General features: G+C 38.2%; 1 protein-coding gene across 12 annotated transcripts in view; it reads right to left on the reverse strand.

Annotated features, from left to right (window-relative positions):
• The window catches only part of ADAM22 (ADAM metallopeptidase domain 22), a 235,492-nt gene that overhangs the window by 106,611 nt on the left and 106,553 nt on the right, over window positions 1-22,328 (reverse strand). For all 12 annotated transcript variants that reach the window (XM_081244763.1, XM_081244764.1, XM_081244765.1 and 9 more), the window contains exon 4: window positions 2,974-3,040. In XM_081244763.1, the coding sequence (XP_081100889.1) occupies window positions 2,974-3,040 (67 nt within the window). The remainder of the gene's footprint in view (window positions 1-2,973; window positions 3,041-22,328) is intronic.

Genomic DNA, 22,328 nt, shown 5'->3' on the forward strand with positions numbered 1-22,328 from the left:
TACGGTTTTACTCGACTCATAATGTATAGTAAAAAGAGAAACTTAAGAAAATTCTGAGTCATTAGTAAAGAATGGAGATCTAACAGACTCCATGTAAAAAGAAACTCCCAAAGAGCTAAGCACAGAGGGCAAGACATGAGGAAATCAGCAGGAAAATAACTGGCTACTGACTTTGATTTGATGGGACAGGACTCAACGCTTTCAATATGGTTTCTGGAAAAAACCCAGAGGAGAGTTTTGAGTTTTAAATGGGCTAAAAACAAATTGGGGTGATGGGTTAGATCAAAGTGGTTTTCTTAATGGGAGAAATTCCTCTGGCTCTAGGGTTTGGATGAAGTTTGGATTTACATTTCCCTGGTTGGATAGGCTTGGGAGTTAGGCAAACCATCAAGGAAGAAAATGCAATTCTCAGGCTGGAAAATCAGCAGTGGTTGTGTGGTAAAGTCCGTGTTCTGGGTGTTATATATACCCATGGAGCCTAATGATCTGAGTGGACTATGCTTTGTTGATTAATATAAGTTTCCTGCAAAGGGATACTACTGTAGAGACAGCAGATAGCTATTGCTGGATCCACCCTCCAAACCTCCATGCTTATATTTGCATTTCATCATTCCACTGACAGACGTAAACGGAAATAAATAGTGAACTGCCTGTTTTCCTCTCTTCTCTAATTTAGCAAAGGAATAAGATACACTCTGCATTCCGAAAAGCATCACACAAAATAGAAAATGAAATCAAATAAACAAGGATGAGATTAAAAGGAGTCCAGAGATTCTAAATCTAGTTAAATATTTTTCCAACTATAAGCGAAATGGCTCCATTTTCTTATGTCATACTAAGAAGAATCCTAATATGCTTTCTGATGTAACACAGTGATATAAATCAATCAAACATTCAATTAGTCAGTTTTCAAATAAGTTTAGAATAACTTTCTAGAGGGACTGGCATAATTATTATATCTAGATCACTTGTAAAAATTAACATTTTGCTTTAAGTGTTTATCATTTAGAAATGTATAGATGTGTGAAGATTTATTTCCTGGGAAAAATGTCCCAATGCCTGGAATTTGCTTTTGCAGAGGAACAAAATTTGCCACCCCAAAATGTCTCTTTGGCATATGGATTATTTGGAGCTGAAAATAATCAAGACCCCAAAAGACTCAGGAGGAAACTTGGACCTCCCCTAAAACTACCCAAAGAGTGTGGTTAGAGGACCTGTTCCAGGAAGGGAGCCAGCACCACAGATGACTACAGGATGAACTAGGTGTGTAGACAGGGAGGAACCTAGCAAAGTCTGTTGCTAAAACTCCTCTCTGTGTCCCATTGTCTCTATGTGGCCCAGCAAACATCTGGTTACCAAACATTTGCTTTTCCATCTCCATGTGAATTGCCTTCCCCCTCTTTGAGCTCCCAAACCACTACCCTCAACATCTTTTGTCTTTGGCTGAAGATGGTATTTAAGGTGAGGGTGTCAGCCTTTTTGGTGAATTACTCAGTTCTTGCTCCCTCCCATGTGTACATGTTATCAAACTTTTGTTTGATTTTTGTCCTGTTAATTTGTCTCACGTATATTTAATTCACAGAGCAGCTAGAAGAACCTAAAAGGGTAGAGAAAAATTTCTTCCTCCTGACAGTTTAAAATACTACACACACGTAGAGAGTGAAAATATTATCAAAATGCTTATAACTATTGATGCTGGATAATGGGTATGTAAGAGTTCATTGTAGTATTCTTTTTACCTCTGTATATGTTTGAGACGTTCCGTAATAAAAAGTTTTCTTTTTTTAGTTAACATATAATTGCAAAATCCAATCCCCTTCACTTGTCACTGGACTAGGACAATGTAATTTATTTTTGTTATTGATAACAGAGTTTAATTTAAATAAAACGCTTTGTTACAGTAATACATTTAAATCGAAAAGCAGTAGACATAAGTTTAAAGGAAAGTAACTTTAGAAAATGTTTACAATATAATGTTTACTGTTAAAAAGCAAGATACAATATTGTAAATACATATGATACCAACTCTGTAAAATATGAAAATATAAATACATGCACAGGACAAAAAAAATACTAGAAGGAAATACAACAAAATGAAAACAAAGTTCATCTGTCAGTGATGAGTTTATGGATGATTTTTCCTTTTTTGATACATTTTTCTCCACTAACAAGTTTTCTAAAATGAGTACAAATTAAATGGATAATCAGAAAAAGAAAGCAAATATACATATTTGCTTTCTTTATACATACATATATATATATATATATATATATATATATATATATATGGCATTATAATTCTGATAAGGCAGAATAGATAGTCTGAATGCTGTTCAGAAGAAAATAAACACTTAGCTAAAACTCTTTATACTAAACATTGGTTCTAAAGAAACTTTTGGGTGGGGTTTGGTCTCATATGCCTCAAACATCATCACTGATATGAAAGACACATACATTCTTACGCCTATAACTGGAGAAATTTTTTTTTTTTTGGTATGTAATCTTTTTCAGAACTTACCTGACAAGAACCAATATCTTGAGATTTGTCTCCAGGGACTTAAAACTCCCTGGGACATCCCTGTGGACATAATAAGTTCATAATTTTACCAGAGAAATCTTTCCCAAATGAATGCAAAGCCAGGCACCTACCCTGGACCCAAGATTTCACCTCTTGATTCTCAGCGCTAACCTTAAAAGCAAATTTCAGAAATTATTTTCTGTGACATAATCTAAAAGAGAACTACTTGCAGTAATATTAATCCCACAAAGCATAACTCCAACAATTCCGGTAGTACAGCAAGAATTCATTTTCTGGTAACTAAATTTTTTTCCCTAAGTCAGTGACACCCTCTCTTGATAAATTCTGAAATATAAAAACCCCAAAACTACATTGGAAGTATCACTGAAGATTAAGATCATAATCAGTACTTAAAAGATTCTCAAAAGTTTCCCCAAGAGAAAAATTTTACTTACTTTCACTTCCACAGTCTTCCCTCCATGTTCAATGTGTCTCTCCACGTATTCAGAGGACAGCAAATCACTGCAACAGAGAGAAATGCTGATGAAAGAGGACCTTGAAAATGTAAATCATTTGAAAATCACCATTAAGTTTACAACATTCCAGCTTGAATGATTCTTTTGTTTTGTTTTGTTTTGTTTTTTCTTTTATAAATTTATTTATTTTATTTATTTATTTTTGGCTGCGTTGGGTCTTCATTGCTGGGCGCGGGCTTTCTCTAGTTGCAGCGAGTGGGGGCTACTCTGTTGCAGTGGGCGAGCTTTTCTCACTGCGGTGGCTTCTCTTGTTGTAGAGCACGGGCTCTAGACGCATGGGCTCAGTAGTTGTGGCTCGCGGGCTCTAGAATGCAGGCTCAGTAGCTGTGGCAATGGGCTTAGCTGCTCCACAGCATGTGGGATCTTCCCGGACCAGGGCTTGAACCCGTGTTCCCTGCATTGGCAGGCAGATTCTTAACCACTGCGCCACCAGGGAAGCCCAGCTTGAATGATTCTTTAATCCAGATTTTAAAACAAAAATAAAACTTTATAGGTCTCTCCCTTTTTCTCTCTCTCTCTCTCTTTCTCTCTCTCTCTCTCTCACACACACAGCCTAGTACTTGTAAAAGGATATGAGGCTAAACTGACTAAATCACCTGTCACCCCGTTGCTTAGCAGAGCTAGTTCCACCAATCTAGTTCAGCAATTCTAGGAAACTACCATTATTTTTAAGACATCTTATTCTTCCCTTTTTTACTTTAGTTTTTTTGTGTGTGAAGATTTTAATTTAAGTTTTTATTATACCTTACATCCTTCTTTGCTGTTTCTCTCCCCTAACCTTTGAATAGTGGGGTACTCCTAGGAGGCTTAGTCCCCCTATATTCCTTGGTGCTCTTTTCCTATCTCACGTCTTTAAGTATTAAGATGTTGTCAATTTCTAAATATATATTTCCAATTCAGACCTTTTCTCAAACTGTAGATGTAACTGCCTACTGGACATCACTACTTAAATATCTAATAGGCATCTCAAACTTAACATGCCAAGGCTGAACTCTCTGACCCTCACCCATTCCCCACCACCTGCTCAGCCCACAGCCTTCCACAACAGATAACATCAACACCATCATTTCAACTGCTTTGCCCAAAACTTTGAAATTATTGACTCTTCTCACACCCCACATCCTTGCTTTAGCTTTTTATCAAACACTTTTGATCTACTACCATACTTTACCATTTCTCATATGTTACGTGTGATATTTTATCTAACAAAATATTAGTTTCCCCCACAAAAAAATTAAACAGAGGCAAAGAAAGTTAGAAGAAATGAAAAAGAATATACTTTCAGCATTTTAAAATACCTTTTTTGAAATCTCTCCTAAACAACCACCACCTTCTTGTATAATTTTTAAATGTTTACATCATCTTAAATATACTTCTCTTTAATTCTATATAAGAGGAAAAAATTTCCCCTTTAACAGAGGCACCTCAAGGCACAACTCCAATAAACAGTCTTAAAGTCTTTAAATTTCTAAAGCAGTAAAATGTAGATAAAATTCACATTAATAAATAAAAATATAAACTTCTAAATCTACCCCTCTATTAATAAACATTCACCCAACTAAAAAACTGTGTTTCACAGTGCTCTGAAGGTCACCATCCAAAATTGTCCCAATCATAAAAAAAGGTGAATTTCTAAGCACAAGAGCTACCATGATAAGCACTATGCTACTATGCTTGGAATGTAAACAGAAAGATCAAACACACATTACATTAATGCAGGCATGAGAGTCAGTTTCTTATAGTATCTGATGCTTACATTTCTATCTAGGTAACCTATAATTATAGTCTAAGTCCTTGTTTCATTTGTCTTTGGAATACACTTTCCTATTGACTTTATGGGGGAAACAGCTAGAATGCTCTAAGCTGCAAGTTGTAGAAAACACAACTAAAAGTGGCTTAAACAACCACGACACTGATATCATTTCTTGTTAGAAATTCCAGGGCAGGTGTGATGTGAATTTGCTTCTGCAACTCTTCAATTCTGGTAGGTGAATACATTTAAAGTTTATAAAATATAGGCAAAACACTTTTTAAGATGTTTTAAGTACAGATAAGTAGCTACTAAGCAAAATTTTGTTAGATGTGGGCAGAATGCATAAGATGTGTAAAGCATAAGTAAGAAGATCATGTGTGTACTTCACATTGATAGAAAGGGATGGATGACCAAAAGATACGTAACATTTTTAAGGCACCTGGGTAATAAGTGTTCATGATATAACAAATATATAAAAGACACTATAGGGCTTCCCTGGTGGTGCAGTGGTTGGGAATCCGCCTGCCAGTGCAGGGGACACGGGTTCGAGCCCTGGCCCGGGCAGATCCCACATGCCGCAGAGCAACTAGGCCCGTGCACCACAACTACTGAAGCCTGCGCGCCATACTCCGCAATAAGAGAAGCCACTGCAATGAGAAGGTTGCGCCCCGCAACGGAGACCCAACGCAGCCAAAAATAAAAATAAAATTTGAAAAAAACAAAGACACTATATATGCAAGATACGCTTATACATAAACAGTTAATATTTATGAGGTCTTATTTCAACCACCTATTGGTAACACCCAGGATTTCTCAACTTCCACAATACTGACATTTCAGGCCAGACAATTCTTTGTCTTGGGGAGTACCTTATGCATTGTCACATGATTATCAACATCCATGACCTCCACCCACTAGATGCCACATCACACACACACACACACACACACACACTCTCACACACACACACACACACACACACACACACACACACACACACACCAGCCATGACAATCACAAACGTCTCCAGACATTGCCAAATGTACACTGGGGGGTAAAACTGCCCTGGTTAAGAACTGCTACTGACACCCATTCCTGCCCCATGTTTTCTCTGAACCAACAGAATTCCTGGTTGTTCATCAACTAACTGGCAGGCTGCAGCTCCTGACCAAGCGTATTTGTCCCTGTGTCTCTCAGATACAGCACGTGGGTGTCCTTAGCTCAGGCCACCTTGCAACTGTGGAGCTTGCCCAAACCTCATCTCTGGTCCTTGTAACTACATATCAGCAGGGAAGGCAGATGCAGCAGAGAGAGAAGCAGATCCTAAGAATACAGTGTCTCCCAGTACACATTAGCTGGAGTGGTCCTGCCACCCCACTTGCACCCTATCCTAAGCGTGCTAACCTACCCTTTTCTTTCCTCTTGCTTCTCACTGTGTGCTTTAATTTGATTTAGCAAATCATGTGATTTGAGGATTTTAATTTGGTCTGTGAGGGCTTGCTGTTTGTTCCCTTACTTCTGGGATAGCTTGCTAGCTAGTATACTTGTAGGCAACCATTGCAGCAGAGTAATTTTCCACTGGACATCACAGCGGTTCCAGGGCTGGCTCAGCACCATTGATGAGACCGGGAGTATGTCCATCATTCTGCTCTACCATCAGAATGGTGGGTGACGTGTACTTGTAACTGGCTCCTCTCATGACCCTAACATGGCTGCTGCAGATCTAAGCATCTCATGCAGATAAAGATATCCCAAGGTAAAAAAAGCCTTGTATTTCTTTACAAGAGTCAGCAAACTCTTCACAAAAAAGCCTCTAGCATTCATCTTCTCAAGTATGTTTTGCCAGGATTACATTACTTGGCCCTGCCAAAGCCAGTCTTTTGACAAGGACATTTGTCTCTGAACAATCAAGATTCTCCTCCTCCTCTCTCTCCTCCTCCCATGAACATCATGGCTACTCAGAGAGAGGTGAACAACACTACAGGGTGGAGAGAATAGCTGTTGTATAGCCAACAGACAGCTGTCTTTTTTTTTTTAATATAATTTTTATCATGAGTATGTTGGATACTTCACAAATTTCCCAAGGTTTCGAACAAAATAGTGAAGCTTCATGGTCAAGGTCTGCTGAAGCAAAACCTGTCATTGCTCCACCATCTACATCCCACTCTTTATCCAAGACCACACCCCCAACAGGAGAGGTACCAGAAAGATGTCTGCAAAAACTGCCCCCTAACCTTGCTATCAGTCTCCAACAACCTCTCCAGCAGTGAGAGACAAAAATTACCCTACAGAGTCAGTGTTTATTAGCAGAGCCAGCCAGATGCCCTCTCTTGGGAATCTGAACAAGTAAATTCAGAAAAAAAGAATCATTCAGTGGATGAAGGAAAGAGAAACAGAAAGTCAAAAATAAGCAGTCACTTGAGAGAAACTGGGCTGTGCCAGTGGTGAATCCTGTTACCCAAAAATGGTTCCTCTCTTGGTGGATCTCAAGCCAAAAGACACAACCAAGCCAAAGAGTGGGAGAAGGAAGAATTTATTACTTGCAGCAAGTAAGGAGAACACCAGGGATCTTTCCCAAAGCAGTGTCTCCCCAAAGAGCAAAACTGGGGAAGTTTTAAGCTAAGGTTACATGCATATTCATGAAAGGGCTTGAGGTGAAGAAAATTCAGCATAGAATTGGGGCAATGGTCAACAGAGTCCACACTTTAGTTGACTGAAGTCATGAGGGTCAGAAAAGGTCAACATCATCATTCCTTAGGTTCCATTCGATCTGGTGGTTGAGTGCTCCAGGGGGATTTAAATTCTTCAAAACAGCTCAAGAAAGTGCTTGAGGCTAATCTTTACCACTGAAACAGAACTAGGAGTCTTTACAACTGATTTATTATCTTTGCTATTGTTACTTCCCTTGCCTGAAAACAGTTTACTCTTTGTTTCCTTAAGATCATTATTACTGAGATCTATTCAAGGGTAAGCACTATGGCCAGGCTTAGATCATAAATGGCTTCTATGTCAAAAACCTCTATCTAGTCTTTTCCTCCAGCCCAGCCCTGATGTTGGATACCTTTCTCCTTCACTGCCGTGTGAGTAAACCCCCATTACTGGAGCCAGCAGGAGTGAGATCAAAAAGGGGGAGGAATTGTATAGTAGTAGGAGTAATAATAATAACAATAATCATTTTTTTTAAAAAAAAAAACAGCTTTTGAGTCTTCCAGGTATTCATATTTCAAGGGAATATTTTTCTTTGAATTATAAAATCTAGGAATTAAGAGAGTATGAGTCACCACATGAATGTAATTACAGCAAAGAAAAGCCTCTGCTCAGGAATTATGCAGCTATTTCAATCAAGCCTCTATACCTACAACTATTGCTGGAAAGGGCTGTCTGTAATTTAAACCAAAAACAGCCCATGCGATTTTTGGTTTTGTTTGTTTGCAGTATTGTGGAAGTCTGCTAAGTATTGTTATTTTAATTATTGGGCTGAAAAACCTTCTATTTAAAATGTCATTGTTTGCAGTCGTAGAGAATGGACTTGAGGACACGGGGAGGGGGAAGGGTAAACTGGGACTAAGTGAGAGGGTGGCATTGACATATATACACTACCAAATGTAAAATAGATAGCTAGTGGGAAGGAGCTGCATAGCACAGGGAGATCAGCTGGGTGCTTTGTGACCACCTAGAGGGGTAGGATAGGGAGGGTGGAAGGGAGACACAAGAGGGAGGGAATATGGGGATATATGTATATGTATAGATAATTCACTTTGTTATACAGCAGAAACTAACACAACATTGTAAAGCAATTATACTCCAATAAAGATGTGTAAAAAAAAAGTCATTTTTTCCTCTACTGAAGCATAAAATCCTTACTACCACCAACTTAGAACCTCAGTAAAAAATTTTTGAAGCCTCCTAAAGTAGAGGTAATCAAAATTACCTTAAGTTCTATTTCTTTTTTTAAGATCATTGTTTATCATTAAGTAGGAATCTACTTAATTTTAAGTGTGGGAAAATGAAGGATCTTCTTAACACATTGGAAATTTTATCTGACCGGGTAGAATTTGCTTCCTGTTAACAGCTAACTCAAAACTAATGTGTGAATGCTTCTTTGTGAATTTTGAAAGATGGAAGTGAAAATCATTTTCAGTCAAATTCTAAACCCGCTCATTTTCTAAAGGAAATAAGGAGATGTTTTAAAAATTAGAAATGTATTCTGAGACCCCTTTTTAAAAATTTATTTGCATGCCATAATATGCCTGAAATAAGCAAAACAAATACAATGTAAACATTTTCAGTCATAATAATGATTGTCCTTTGTCTATCGTGCAACTGAATCAGGGGCAGCTGGTATAGTACAAAGGTTTTGGAATTTAAAAACAAAAGCAAATATTCTGATTTCCTATCCAAACGCTGCCATTTACTAACTATGTGACCTTGGCCAAGTTATTTAATCTTTATGAACACAATTTGCCCATATCTAAAATGAAGATAATAAAAATTTCTTTATAAAGTTGGTATGGTATTAAATCAGAACATATGTGAAAGGCCTCCCAAATCCTGATTTCAATTATCCCACTCCTTATTTATCATCTCCTACCCATCTTTCTCTAGAACTCGCACTTTAACTGTTTGTGTTACGGAACCCAGCTTCGGCTGGAAAGCCAGTACTTTGAGAGATGCGTGTTGGCTGGAAAGAAAAGGTTGATTTAATCAGGAGTCCAGCAACCTGGGGAGAAGGCAGACTTGTGACCAAAAACCAACTCCGAAGATTCTGCTTGACCATGAAAGTTTTTAAAGAGAGAATCATTTGGGGAGGGGGTCAGAGTCTTCGTTATCTTCCACTGTGTGCAAACTTTCTTCTGATTGGTTGGTAGTGAGGTAACAGGGCGGTGCTCCAGGAATCTTGTGCTCAGCCTGAAGTTACCATCCTCCACCTGCGTGGGGCCTTAGTTCCTACAAAAGAACTCAAAGGGGTCTTCCCTGGTGGCGCAGTGGTTGAGAGTCCGCCTGCCGATGCAGGGGACACGGGTTCGTGCCCCGGTCCGGGAAGATCCCACATGCCGCGGAGCCTGTGCTCCGCAACGGGAGAGGCCACAACTGTGAGGACCGCGTACCGCAAAAAAAAAAAAAAAAAAAAAAAAAGAACTCAAAGGTATTGGTTATGTATATTCCTTGAGGAGGAACCAGAACCCTCCCGCATTGCTGCACCATTGTTTCTTGACTGCCCCTCCTTTGTTTCTTCATTCCCTGTTACCTGATAAGCAACTGTTTGCCATTTGGAACTTGAGGAAGGTCAAGGGGGCTGAATGAAGCCCATTACCTACAAACAAGAAATGGGGAAACAGAAAGGATTTATACCTAGGAGGGCCCCACGGGGTCCAGCTCCATTTCATTTGGAGACTTTTAAACCATTGACCCTACCTACTACTTTTTCAGTGTCCTTCACCTCCCTCTTACCCCCCTAATCTAGCTTACAGTCCATGATTCATCATGAAAATCACTCCCTTCCTCATCTCTCTCTCCACTATGCTCATCGGCCAAACCTCAACTATGGTAAAACTTAACTCTTCTATGAATCAAAGTCTGACTCCTAGAAGCGGAACATCCTGAATGGTCGTACATTGAACCACGTAATTTATGACCACAATATCAAGTGGTTCCCCTTAACACAGTACTGCCCATAAATCCACTAGTCCATTTTACTAGACAATTTACTCTGAGAAGACCCTTCCAAACTTTTCTCTCCTAAAATCTCCAAGGCATTTCTTCATCATCACTCCCTGCTGATGACCTCATTTCTGTATCCACTGAGAAAGTGGAAACAGAAAAGGGCTCCTTCATCTTTCCAATCCACCAACACCCCTGTTTTCTGAACCAGTCTCTGAAACAGAGCAAGACACTATGGGGCCTTCCCAGGACAGAACTTCCTCCGCCCGCCTTTTGTCTGTAGAAAAACTTTAGCCAAATAATAAACTTAATGAGAGAAACGAGAAAATGCAGAAGCAAAGGAAAACTGTCAAATAATACCAAATAATAATCATTAAGAAAAGTCAAGGACCTTTAGTTCATCCTCAAGGGCTATAAATAATACTCTGAGCCACATCTTTGGAGCTGTTTTGTAGATACTGAAACCCCCACCAGGTGGAAGAAGTTAACTACATGATGACCATACTGTAGCCATGACATGAGCTGCCACAAGCCTGAGAACTGGACTCAAGAAAACCAACGCTCCAACTGAAGATGAACTGTACCTAAAACAATCAAGATGATGCTGATCAGACCACCACATGGCTAATTTCAAGATAGAAATCAGAGCTGACTGTGCTGTTCTGCATGTAGCCCTTTCCCTCTGCATATACACCCCTGAAACTCCCCTTTAAAAGCTCTTGCCCACTGATCAACAGTGGAGAGTTGGGTTTTGGAAATGATTCTGCCTTCTCCCCCAGTTGCCAGCCTCCGCAGTAAAACAAACTTTTCTTTCTAGCAACACTTGCCTCTCCAGTATTGGCTTTCGAGGTGCGAGCAGCCAGACATCTCAAACTGAACATGGTTAATGCACAACTCTCTCAGCCAAATCGCAATAGTCAATTCCCTACTCAAAATGTATCCTACTAGTAACTTCACGGTGAAGAAAACTGGGGGACATCACCTTAACTGAGTGATCATAGTTAACATTGCCAGTAATGGAAGAAACCAAAATCATGGGCTCCCAAAGTGATGCACTGAGAAGGATAAATCATTTACAGTATTCCCACTAAAAATGCATAAGAAAGAAACAAATTAATAGAGAAACCTGATTCAGCAATAGATTTTCAAAGAAATAGCCTCAGAGCAAAGATCTAATCCAAAGTGCTGCCATTCAAATGTGACCTCAAGGTCAAGATCAAATCAAGGGTATGGTTGTAAGACACTTTGATAAGACCTCAGAAGGACTTTTAATGCTGTTTTGCCTAGACTATATCATCTATATTAAAAAAGTTTCTAAGATTCTTAGGAGCCTGCCTATTATTGATAGATCCTCAGCTACACCAAAAAGTTTCTAAGAACCTTAAGGTATGACTCATAGATATTCTCACCTAAACAAAAGACTTCTCACAATCTTAAGGGCATCTTAACTCACAGTCCAAAGTAGAGAAAGGTCTATCTCAAGACGATTGTGGATGTGGTTTTGTCTGATGGGGTAAATCCCTAAGATTCACATGAAACCCACCAATGGAAACACCACCAGCTTGGATTAAAATGGACAAGTCAATTCAAACCTTTTACAGTCAGGAAGCAGACCTAGAAATATACTTAGATTAAGGCCTGGGTCATTTCTCATGGAAAAGAACTGATGACTCAAAGGTTGGAGCTAAGAACCATAGGCAACCACTATCAGGAAGCAGAACAGAGCTTTACTCAACATACATTCCCTTTCCCAAAACGGGGGAACTGGTGACATACACCCGGCTGAATATCAGAGGACCAGTTATAGCTAGGTACCTCCTATTTCTCCCTTTTTTTTTTTTTTTTTTTTGCGGTATGCGGGCCTCTCACTGTTGTGGCCTCCCCCGTTGTGGAGCACAGGCTCCGGACGCACAGGCTCAGCGGCCATGGCTCACAGGCCCAGCCGCTCCGCGGCATGTGGGACCCTCCCAGACCGGGGCACGAATCCGCGTCCCCTACATCGGCAGGCGGACTCTCAACCACTGCATCACCAGGGAAGCCCTCCCATTTTAAAATAGGAATATCTACTGCAATCATCCTGTCCTCATCTCCCCACTGTATACTGAGCATATATGGAATAGATAACTTGTCATTTTAGTTCAAAGGTCTGTACCTGTGTTACCTCATCTAAAAGCCTTAATCAGATTGAGATGATAAGAATTTGAACCTTGAGTTTAAGCCTGATAGTATAATGGAATGAGATTTTTCAGGAAAACTTTGGAGGAATTAGTTCATTTTACATATGTGAGAAATGTAAATAATTTGTGGTCAGAGGATAGACTATGGTTGAACAAAAATGTCTAAAAATGCTTTGTGACTCCTCTCATGGTAAAGTGGAGACCATTTCTCCTTTCCTTGCATCTGAGCTGGTCCTATAACAAACACAATGAGACAGAAATGATATTGCATAACATCTGAGATCTGCAACTTCCACTTCCATGCATGTGGAACTCTCCATCTTTGAATATTTGAATCCATCCACCATGCTGTGAGGAAGTCTAAGCAACCACGTAACAAGACCCTTGTAGAGGAGAACTAAAGTCCCTAGCTGACAGACCCAGTTGAATTTCCAGCCAGTGCTGGCACTAATTTCCAACCATGTGATTGAAGCCATTTTGGAACTTCCAGATATAATAATGCCCCAGCTAACACCACATGAAGCAAAACTGCCCAGTCAACCCACAGAAGTGTACGAAATAATACACTGTAAGGCAATAGGTTGATCATGCCTTTTTATTAGAACATTCAATGATTGTTTTACTACACAACATCATGTTTTCCTTAGAGCAGTCTACAGGGAATTCCCTGGCAGTCCAGTGGTTAGGACTTGATGCTTTCACTGTCAGGGCCAAGGTTCAATCCCTGTTCGGGGAACTAAGATCCCACAAGCTGCATGGCAAGGCCATTAAAAAAAAAAAAAAAGGGCAGCCTCCAAATGAGTACAATGTAATTTGTTTTGGATAATATTAACATACAGATAATTTAGGATTTTTCGACTTTATGATGGTACGAAAGCTATATGTATGCAGTAGAAACCATACTTCAAATTTTGAATTTTGATCATTTCCTGGCCTAGCAGTGTGCTGTATGACACTCTCTCATGATGCAGTGAGCAGTGGCTCCCAGTCAGCCACGCAATCACGATGGTAACCAACCAATACACTTACAACTATTCAATACCCATTCAACCTTTCTGTTTTTCACTTTCAATACAGTATTCAAAAAATTACATGAGATGTTCAACACTTTATTATAAAACAGGTTTTGTGTTACATGATTTTGCCAAACAGTAGACAAATGTAAGTGTTCTGAGCACATTTAAGGTAGGCTAGACTAAGCTATGATGTTCAGTAGGTTAGGTGTATTAAATTCATTTTAAACTTACAATTTTCAATGTACAATGGGTTTATCAGGACATAACCTGATCATAAGTCGAGGACGATCTGCAAAAGAATCATAAAAGCTTCAAATATGACTATAATCTACCCAGTGAAGTAGTAAAAATCCCCATAGGTCATGCATGGGTCACATGGAAAATTAAGAAATTTCATTAGGTATTTAAGTCATGAAAAGCTTTTCAGAAGAACAGAACTGGGAAAACGAAAAATGTAAGGACCCAAATTTCATTATTTTATTTAAGAGGAATAAAAAATTACAAGCTTAGAAAGTTTTTTAAAAGAAAACATTTTTCCCATTCTCTCCATTCTATGCATCGTTCCCCCCATTTCATCTTCTCTCTATTTTCTTATTCTGTCTAGCCAAGCATTAACCTTCCAGGTCCTTTTGGCAAACTAGTCTTTGCTGAGAATCCTCACTACAGAAAATGGATAAATGTCATGAACTTTCATACCACTGAGAATTAATCATCCAGTTTTTAGCTTTGTTTTGTGCAAAAACTGTTATCTATATCCTCAGTATGTAATAACTAGTACTTAAAATTCCTATTTTGTTTGAACTAAATTAAAGGGAAACTACAAATGTGAATTAAAAGCTTTTCCAAAATTTGCCTTTCAGATGAAAGTTTCATTTTATTGTTTACCAATTTATAAACATGAAAATTCCTTTCCTGTTTATACACACGCAAGAGATTTTCTGTACACCCTTGTGGCTACAGGGGAAGCTATTTTAGTTATATTCTACTGAGGAAGTCATAATCTGATGAAAATTTTCAGGGAGCTTTCAGTGTGTATGCCAGGACTAGGGCACTTAAAGTAAATGTGGTTATGAAAGTTGAAATAGGCACTATCATTAACATTAGCTCTTATTTATAAAATCCTTATTCCTTATGCCTGGGCATCCCCACACCTACCAAATCAGAATCTCCTGAGTTTATTCTGATATATAAAAAATGTTACCAGGACATGAAAGTATAATCACATTAAGTCTACAAACATTCTAGTAAAATTCTATTAATATAATGGTGTGTTGGCATATTCTGATCATTGTGACTCATTACCACATTGAAAGCCAAAGACATCAGGGAACACATTATAGCAAAGCAATTAAAAGAAGTCCCTGATAAATCTCATGGCATGCAATCGACAGAGGGAGACATGTTCCTCTCCATTACAACCAAATCAAGAACTAATTTTTTAAGAAGACAATTGCCAGACTTACTTCAAAACTTACTTAAATTTTGTGTGAGTACCCTAGAAATGGGAGATTTTGGTATTTTTATAAAGTTGCTATTTTTAGGTGTGGTTCAAATAAATTATTTATATTAATTAAAGATTAAAGTTTTATAATATTAATTAGTTGAAAATCAGCAAGGCAGAACTAGCCTCAAATTCCCTCTATTGCCATCTGACTGATAAACATCTTTACCTTCTTTATCTCCTTCCTCTCCACATCCACATTCTAGGAGTGAGACCATATCCCTTGTCCAGACTCCATCGTCAGAGATCAAGAGCCCAGGGCTCAAAGTAAAGACTGCTCCCCACCCCCATCTTCATCACCTTATGAGTTGGAGTCAAGTGGGAGTCCCAAATTCTGTTAGTTCCTGGCAAGAGAACATCTACCTACCATCAAAACTCAGTCTCATCACGGCAATATGCTTTAAAATAATCAAGATTAACTTAATCAGGCCCTTTATCCTCATTCATGTCTGCCACCTCAAGAAGCTCAGGCTCCCAAATCATCCATCATCTCCAGCTCTCTAATCCACATATGGTTCTGTCCCCCTTTCCAACCATCTCCAGATACCCTTTGATGATGCTTTCTGGAACTCACACATGCCATTAGCAAAATCCCCTATCTCCAGTCTCTTCTTTGAATATTTCCTTCACCATCTTACCCTGAGAACCAGCTCTCCAGTGGAGGAAATGCTTCTCCTGCAAACCCTGCACGTTGGTGGGGGGATGGGGGAAATCCTTCTTGCTTCTCATTGCCATGTCATGCCATTCTCCCTCATTCCACTAAAAACAACCCCACTTTATATCTTGTTTCATCAGACTATACCACCTATCATTGATCTCTGTAGTAATTTATTGCCTCCTGGTCACTTCCCCGCATTTCCCTAAAGATTTTAACTTCTAGTTTACAATCACACTCTCCAGCACTACCCCTGATACAATTATTGGTGATTTTGATATCTACTTAGGTGACTGTTCCAATTCTGGCTTCTTAGCTGCTTGAACTCATCTCCTCCAATGATCTTCTCCATTCTACATCACCCCTACATCACCCACCCAACATATTCTCAAATTCAAGCATCTCACTCTCTGACCAACTCCATCCATCCTAGCTTTCTCTTTCAAAACCCCATTTCAGACCCCAATAAGACCCATAACCCATGAACTTACTACTATTTCACTTTCTTCACCTCCCTCATGTCTCACTCTCTTCCTTGCTCAGATTAAATTCAATCTTAATATTCAGTGCTTTGCAAATCTCCCTACCCATCTCCTAACATCTGATTCTCCCTTCCCTAAACCAAGCCTAGTTGAAACAAACTCTTTACTGGCTTCATGCCCGCTCAGTGCAGTTAAATGAAGCTGAAGAATAGCATATCATCAGGGGGACTGCTCACTTTACACTGAAAACCACTCACCTCAAGGGGTCCCTTAAAGCTGCCTGGCAATTATACTCCATTTTTCTAGGACATTTCCTCCCCCAACTGTGTCTCAATACCATTTCACACCTTCTCCCTCTTTTCTCAGACCTCTAACATCTACCCCCCATCTCTTCTGAGATGATTATGCTCCCTACATCACTGAGAAAAAAGCAATCAAAAGGTAAGTTCCATAGACTCCCATCACCACTTCTCTACACCTACCAGCATCTGCACTCATATGCTCAGCCTTTCCTCCCATCCTAGGAATTAGCTGTCTATGCAATTATTCAAAGCCAATCCCCGCACTGGTCACCACAATCCATCCCTTCTTGCCTACCCAAGAACATGGCACCTCCCTCCCTCTCCTGAATCATCAAATTCTCCCTTTCTACTAGCTCTTTCCTATTACTGTATAAACTCTGTTATTTCTCCCATTTCCAAAAACAAACAAAACAATTATCAACACAATTTTCCTGTCCAAGGACTGCTATATATCCTTCTGTCCATTAAGCAAAACCACTCAAGAGAATTACCCACAGTCATTATCTTTCCTTTTTCTCCTCCCTTATCTCTTGAACCCATCTAATCAGATTTTCATCACACCACTTCACCAAAACCACTCGTATCGAAGTCACTAATAACCTTTCCATGTTGTTATATCTAATGTCACTTCTCAATCTTCGTATTACTTGACCTACAAGCAGCATTTGACTCAGCTGATCGCCCCCTTCTCTTGGAAATATTTCCTTAGACTTCCTACCAGGCACCACACTCTCCTGGTTTTTCTCCTACTTCTCCTGCTGCTGTTTTTCCATACCCTTTGCTAGTTTCTTCCCATTCCCCCAACCTCTAGACATTGTAGTTCCTGGAAGTTCAGTCTTTGATCCTGCTCTCACTCCTTTGGTGATTTCATCTAATGTCTCCCCTTGAATAACAACTATATTCTGATGACCCTTAGATTTATGTCTCCAGTTTAGAATTCTCCTTTGAATTCCTGAATCATATGTCCAACTCCATACTCAACATCTCCTCCCGTTTATCAAATAAGCATATCACACTTAATATGTCCAAACCTGAGCCCCTGATCTGGCTTGACAAACAGGATTTTCCTACCGTCTTCCCATCTTCAAAAATGGCTACTTTGTCTTTCCAGTCACCCTGGCCAAAAACCAAGGAGTGGTCACTGTCTCCTCAATTTATCTTACAAAATATATCCAGAATATGACCACTTCCATTGCTACCACTCTGCTCTGAATCACCATGATATCTTGCCTGGATTATTACAATGCCTTTTTTTGTCAACCCGTCAATATTTTCCTACTAATCTGTGCAAGGAATAGAATAGTCCCATCCTTAGTGAGAACACAGATTAATAGGCATTATTACCCACTGTTAATGATGGTCAATTATTGCCATCTTTTGAGAAAGCAATCTTTCAAAATTTAGTAAACGTCTTAAAATTCTGATATTCTTCGTACCCAGGAATCTAATGAAGGAAAACAACTACATAGAAGTTGTTTTATGCCATTTTATAAATAATTTTTATTAGAAAACCTAGTGTTGAAAGGCTACTAGGGAACCACTAGCACAAACACTGTGAGCATAGTTTTGCAGACTTTTCATGGAGGACAGTCTGACACTACATATTAAATGTGTATCCTTTTTTTTTAAACATATTTATTAGAGTATAATTGCTTTACAATGGTGTGTTAGTTTCTGCTTTATAATGTGTATCCTTTTTAACTGCAATTCTGTTTCTAAGAATGTAACCTAGGAAAATAATTTATAATGTGTACAGATGTTTAGTTATAAAGATTGTCAATACAACATTATCATGGAGAAACACTGGAAATAACAGAAAAGCAATTAAGTAAATAGGGTACAACAATTTAGAATTCAATATTCTGCTAACACTAACATGTCATTGAAGATATTAAAAGATTTTTCATAATGTCTACTTAAGAAAAGTTCCAAATTTTGCAAAAGAAAGAAAAATATATATGTATGAAGGAAAAAGAGAATAAAGCATACATTAAGATGCTAGCAGTGTTTATCTCTGGGTAATTAGTTAACTGCTACATTTATTTTACTTGTTTTACTTCTACATGTTATCTAAAACATCTACAATAAACACGTTTTACATTTAAGAAACTAAAGAAATGTTACATATATAATTTCATGGAAATAGACAAAACTAAATTTGAAATGTATTTCACAAAGCCATCATCCCAAAGTTATTCACAAAACAATCTCAGTATACAAAAAGAGATGATTGGTTGAGCAAATTATTTTTCCATCCATTTAGTGGAAAATAATGAATTCAACAAAATGTTTTAATAAGAGTTTGTATTAACAGGGGAATGCTTCTTAAATTAAAAAAGAAAAGCTGTACATGAAATTATATAGAAAGAATAGAAAATTATATAAATAAAACAATGCATAGAAAAAACAATTGGAAGGAAATGCAACCAAATGTTTAAAAAATTCACCTTTGAGTGATGGCCCTATAGGATATTAAAATTTTTTTGTTTTGTTTTCAGTTTGTTAAGCAGTTTCTTCTGGGTATTTATCACCACATTTCTCAAAAAGAAGTATACTTAAATTTATATGTCTGGATTTTTTTTTAATTTTAAAATTAATAGCAATAATAAAATAATGGTTATAATTTTGAGCCCTTACTACTACTATTACTACTATTGCTACTAATACTACTACTACTGACCTAACAGCTTCACAGGCATTAACTCATTTAATCTTCACAACAATCTTGTTAAGTAGATATCATTAGTATTTCCATACAGATGAGGAAACTGGGAAGCACAGAGAGATAAGTAACTTACTCAAGGATACTCAAGTGTGATAAGTGGTAGAGACAGGATTCAAATTCAGATGGTCTGACTCCAGAGTTCATCCTCTTGCCCAATGAAACCCAACCACAACCTGTACTTTCCCTTCTCTTCTTATTTATTTAATTTTCTACATATGTCACTAAATCTGCCCAAACTTTCCCACAGAGCTGCAAAGCCTTCAATATGCTCAAACACGTCAGGAACTACATCAATTTCGTTTTTTTTTTTCTTAGCTACATCCCTCCTGTGGCCCTCCATCCTCCTGCTTATATCTGGACTAATGGACTCTAAGCTTGTTGCATAGATGTAATCCTGATATCTCTCATTCACCATGATCCTTGGAATCCTCTTTAATTCTCTCATTGTAAACCTGTTTCCATATCTCACATCTTCATCTTTCTTGATCTTCTCCCCCTTATTTTGGTGGGACTCAGTCTCCAGTACCTCCCAAATAAATGCATGATGTTCATTTATTTCAGACCTTGTATGTACATTTTTTGAGAACTCACCTTTGATTGCTGGTTTGGACTTATAAGTACAGAGATCCCTCAGAATTGACACAGCATTGCTCCACTGTCTCCCAGCATCTAGTATTACTAATGAGAAATCAGATGTTATTTTGATTCTGTTCCTTCCAATGTGACCTAGTTCTTGTTCAAAGAAGCTTTTTTGACCTTCTCTTTTATCTCCACTATCCTAAAACTTCAAAATTATATGTCTTTATGTGGGTCTTCATTCATTCACTATTCTGGACACTTGAGACCTTTCAATCTGGAAATTCATGTCCTTCAGTTATAAAGAATAATCTTTGATAATTTCCTTTCTCTATTTTTTCTCTACTCTCTTTATGGGATTCTTACTAGTCAGATGTTTAATCTCCTGGATTGATCCTCTCACAGTTTTTATCTTTTCTCTCCTATGTTCTATTTCTTCACCCTTAGTCCTGTTTTCTGAGAGACTTTTTCCCCCCTAACTTTATCATTCAACCCTTCTATTGATTTTTATTGTTTCTAATATTTTTTCTAATTGTTTTCTTTGTATTTTTAAATAGCACTTTCTTGTTTCATAGAGGCAGTACTTATACCTCTGAATATATTATTATTGAGTTAGTTTTTAAAGATTTTCTTCTGTTCCCTTCATTTTCTTTGTTTCAACTGAATTCTTTTCATCTGTTTGTTTTGATCGCCTCCTTTTTTGTTAGCTATTCTCCTTAAATATCTGGTAATCCATATTATAAGCTTCATGCATTTCAAAGCTGCTTTTCTCTAACTACTGGAATTCCAACACTCAGCTTTAACAAGATAGGCTCTTCCAACTATTGGTGAAAGAAAGTTTGTCAAGATGAAAAGAAAACATTCCTTCTTCCAGAGCAGTAGGAAAGCAAATACTAATCTAAGTCATAGAATAGTCTTAGAAAACATGATTTCCAACAATAGATTCTTATCCAGAATCCAGACGTGATAAAGTGTTGCTATGTCTTATAAAAGTAAGTATAACCTTTAAAAAGTCTGTAATTAGGGCTTCCCTGGTGGCGCAGTGGTTGAGAGTCCGCCTGCCGATGCAGAGGACACAGGTTCGTGCCCCGGTCCGGGAAGATCTCACATGCCGCGGAGCGGCTAGGCCCGTAACCCATGGCCACTGAGCCTGTGTGTCCGGAGCCTGTGCTCCACAACGGGAGAGGCCACAACAGTGAGAGCCCCGTGTACAGCAAAAAAAAAAAAAAAAGTCTGTAATTCTTTTTTTTTTTTTTTGAACATGAGACAGACTTTTATTTTTGAATCCAGGCCAGGAGTCCTGCTTCTGAGGCAAGAACATCAGGCAGGAATTCCTTACTAGCCACACAAACTTCTTGGGGCAGGAGAGAGTTGTATTTCTTGTAAGCAGTGGGGAAAGCACTGCCATCTCAACTCATACTTGTGCTGTGAGTTCAGAATTTGCCAATATCCAATATCTAGAATATTCTGTGAGAAACAAAAAGTCAGTAATTCTATTTAGTTGCTTTACTTAATAACGTTATCCTATTAAAATATTTAAACAGACATATCTGTTTTCTGTAAAGCACAAATAATTGTTAAGCCAAAAGAATATCTCTGGCACTTCTATCTTCTTCCATGTGTTTATAGATGTAAAACAAAATAAAAGTATGACTGTTGGACTTCCTATTATAAAACAAAGTTGTAGAGTTAATATCTTTTTAAGTTGATAAACCTACCTTCTTCAGCCCCACACCACACCCCAGTTTTCTGAGATATCTGGAGCCTCCATCTCCAGAGTCTTTCCCAGGTTCTGCTTCCCACTGCAATTAGGAGTCAGTTTTTTCCAGTTGGTTAAGTCAGTTACCACTTGTCCATTTTTGTTACATCTTCCAAAATTTTATTGACTTCTCTTGTCTGCTTTGTTCTTGTAAGCTTATTACACCCTCACTGTCATTATAATGGAGGAAAGATATATGTAAGGGTTGAATCTACCAGGTATATATGCACGGCATTTGAAATGTTTATTTTTCTATCATGATCATATAATTTTTATGATGGAAAATTATTAGAGTAAACATGAGCCAAGGAAATCTAGGTCATATGGGTATGAAATAGACACCAAAGATAGAAAATTATATCTCTCCATGTCTCAAAACTCTAGCAATAAGTCCTTAAAAGGTGCCCTTTCTGCTCTCACACATTTCATTCTATTCCATTAGCTGTCATTTCCTTACCTATCTTTCAATTCCAAGGGCCATTTCCAGCTAATGTGCAAATGGTAATCACACCAAGTCAAACTACTTTATTTTGGTTCCACCAAAATGCCTTTGTTTCTTCACAATACCAGAATGCTACAATTAATAATGAGTGTGAGTGGTTTTTAAAAATTGTAGCAGAACTAAATAACCAGATGAATGCTGTCACTTTCAAAACTGTCTTCTTGA

This window comes from Mesoplodon bidens, assembly GCF_964165515.1.
Source record: "Mesoplodon bidens genome assembly, chromosome: 9".
NCBI lineage: Eukaryota > Metazoa > Chordata > Mammalia > Artiodactyla > Ziphiidae > Mesoplodon > Mesoplodon bidens.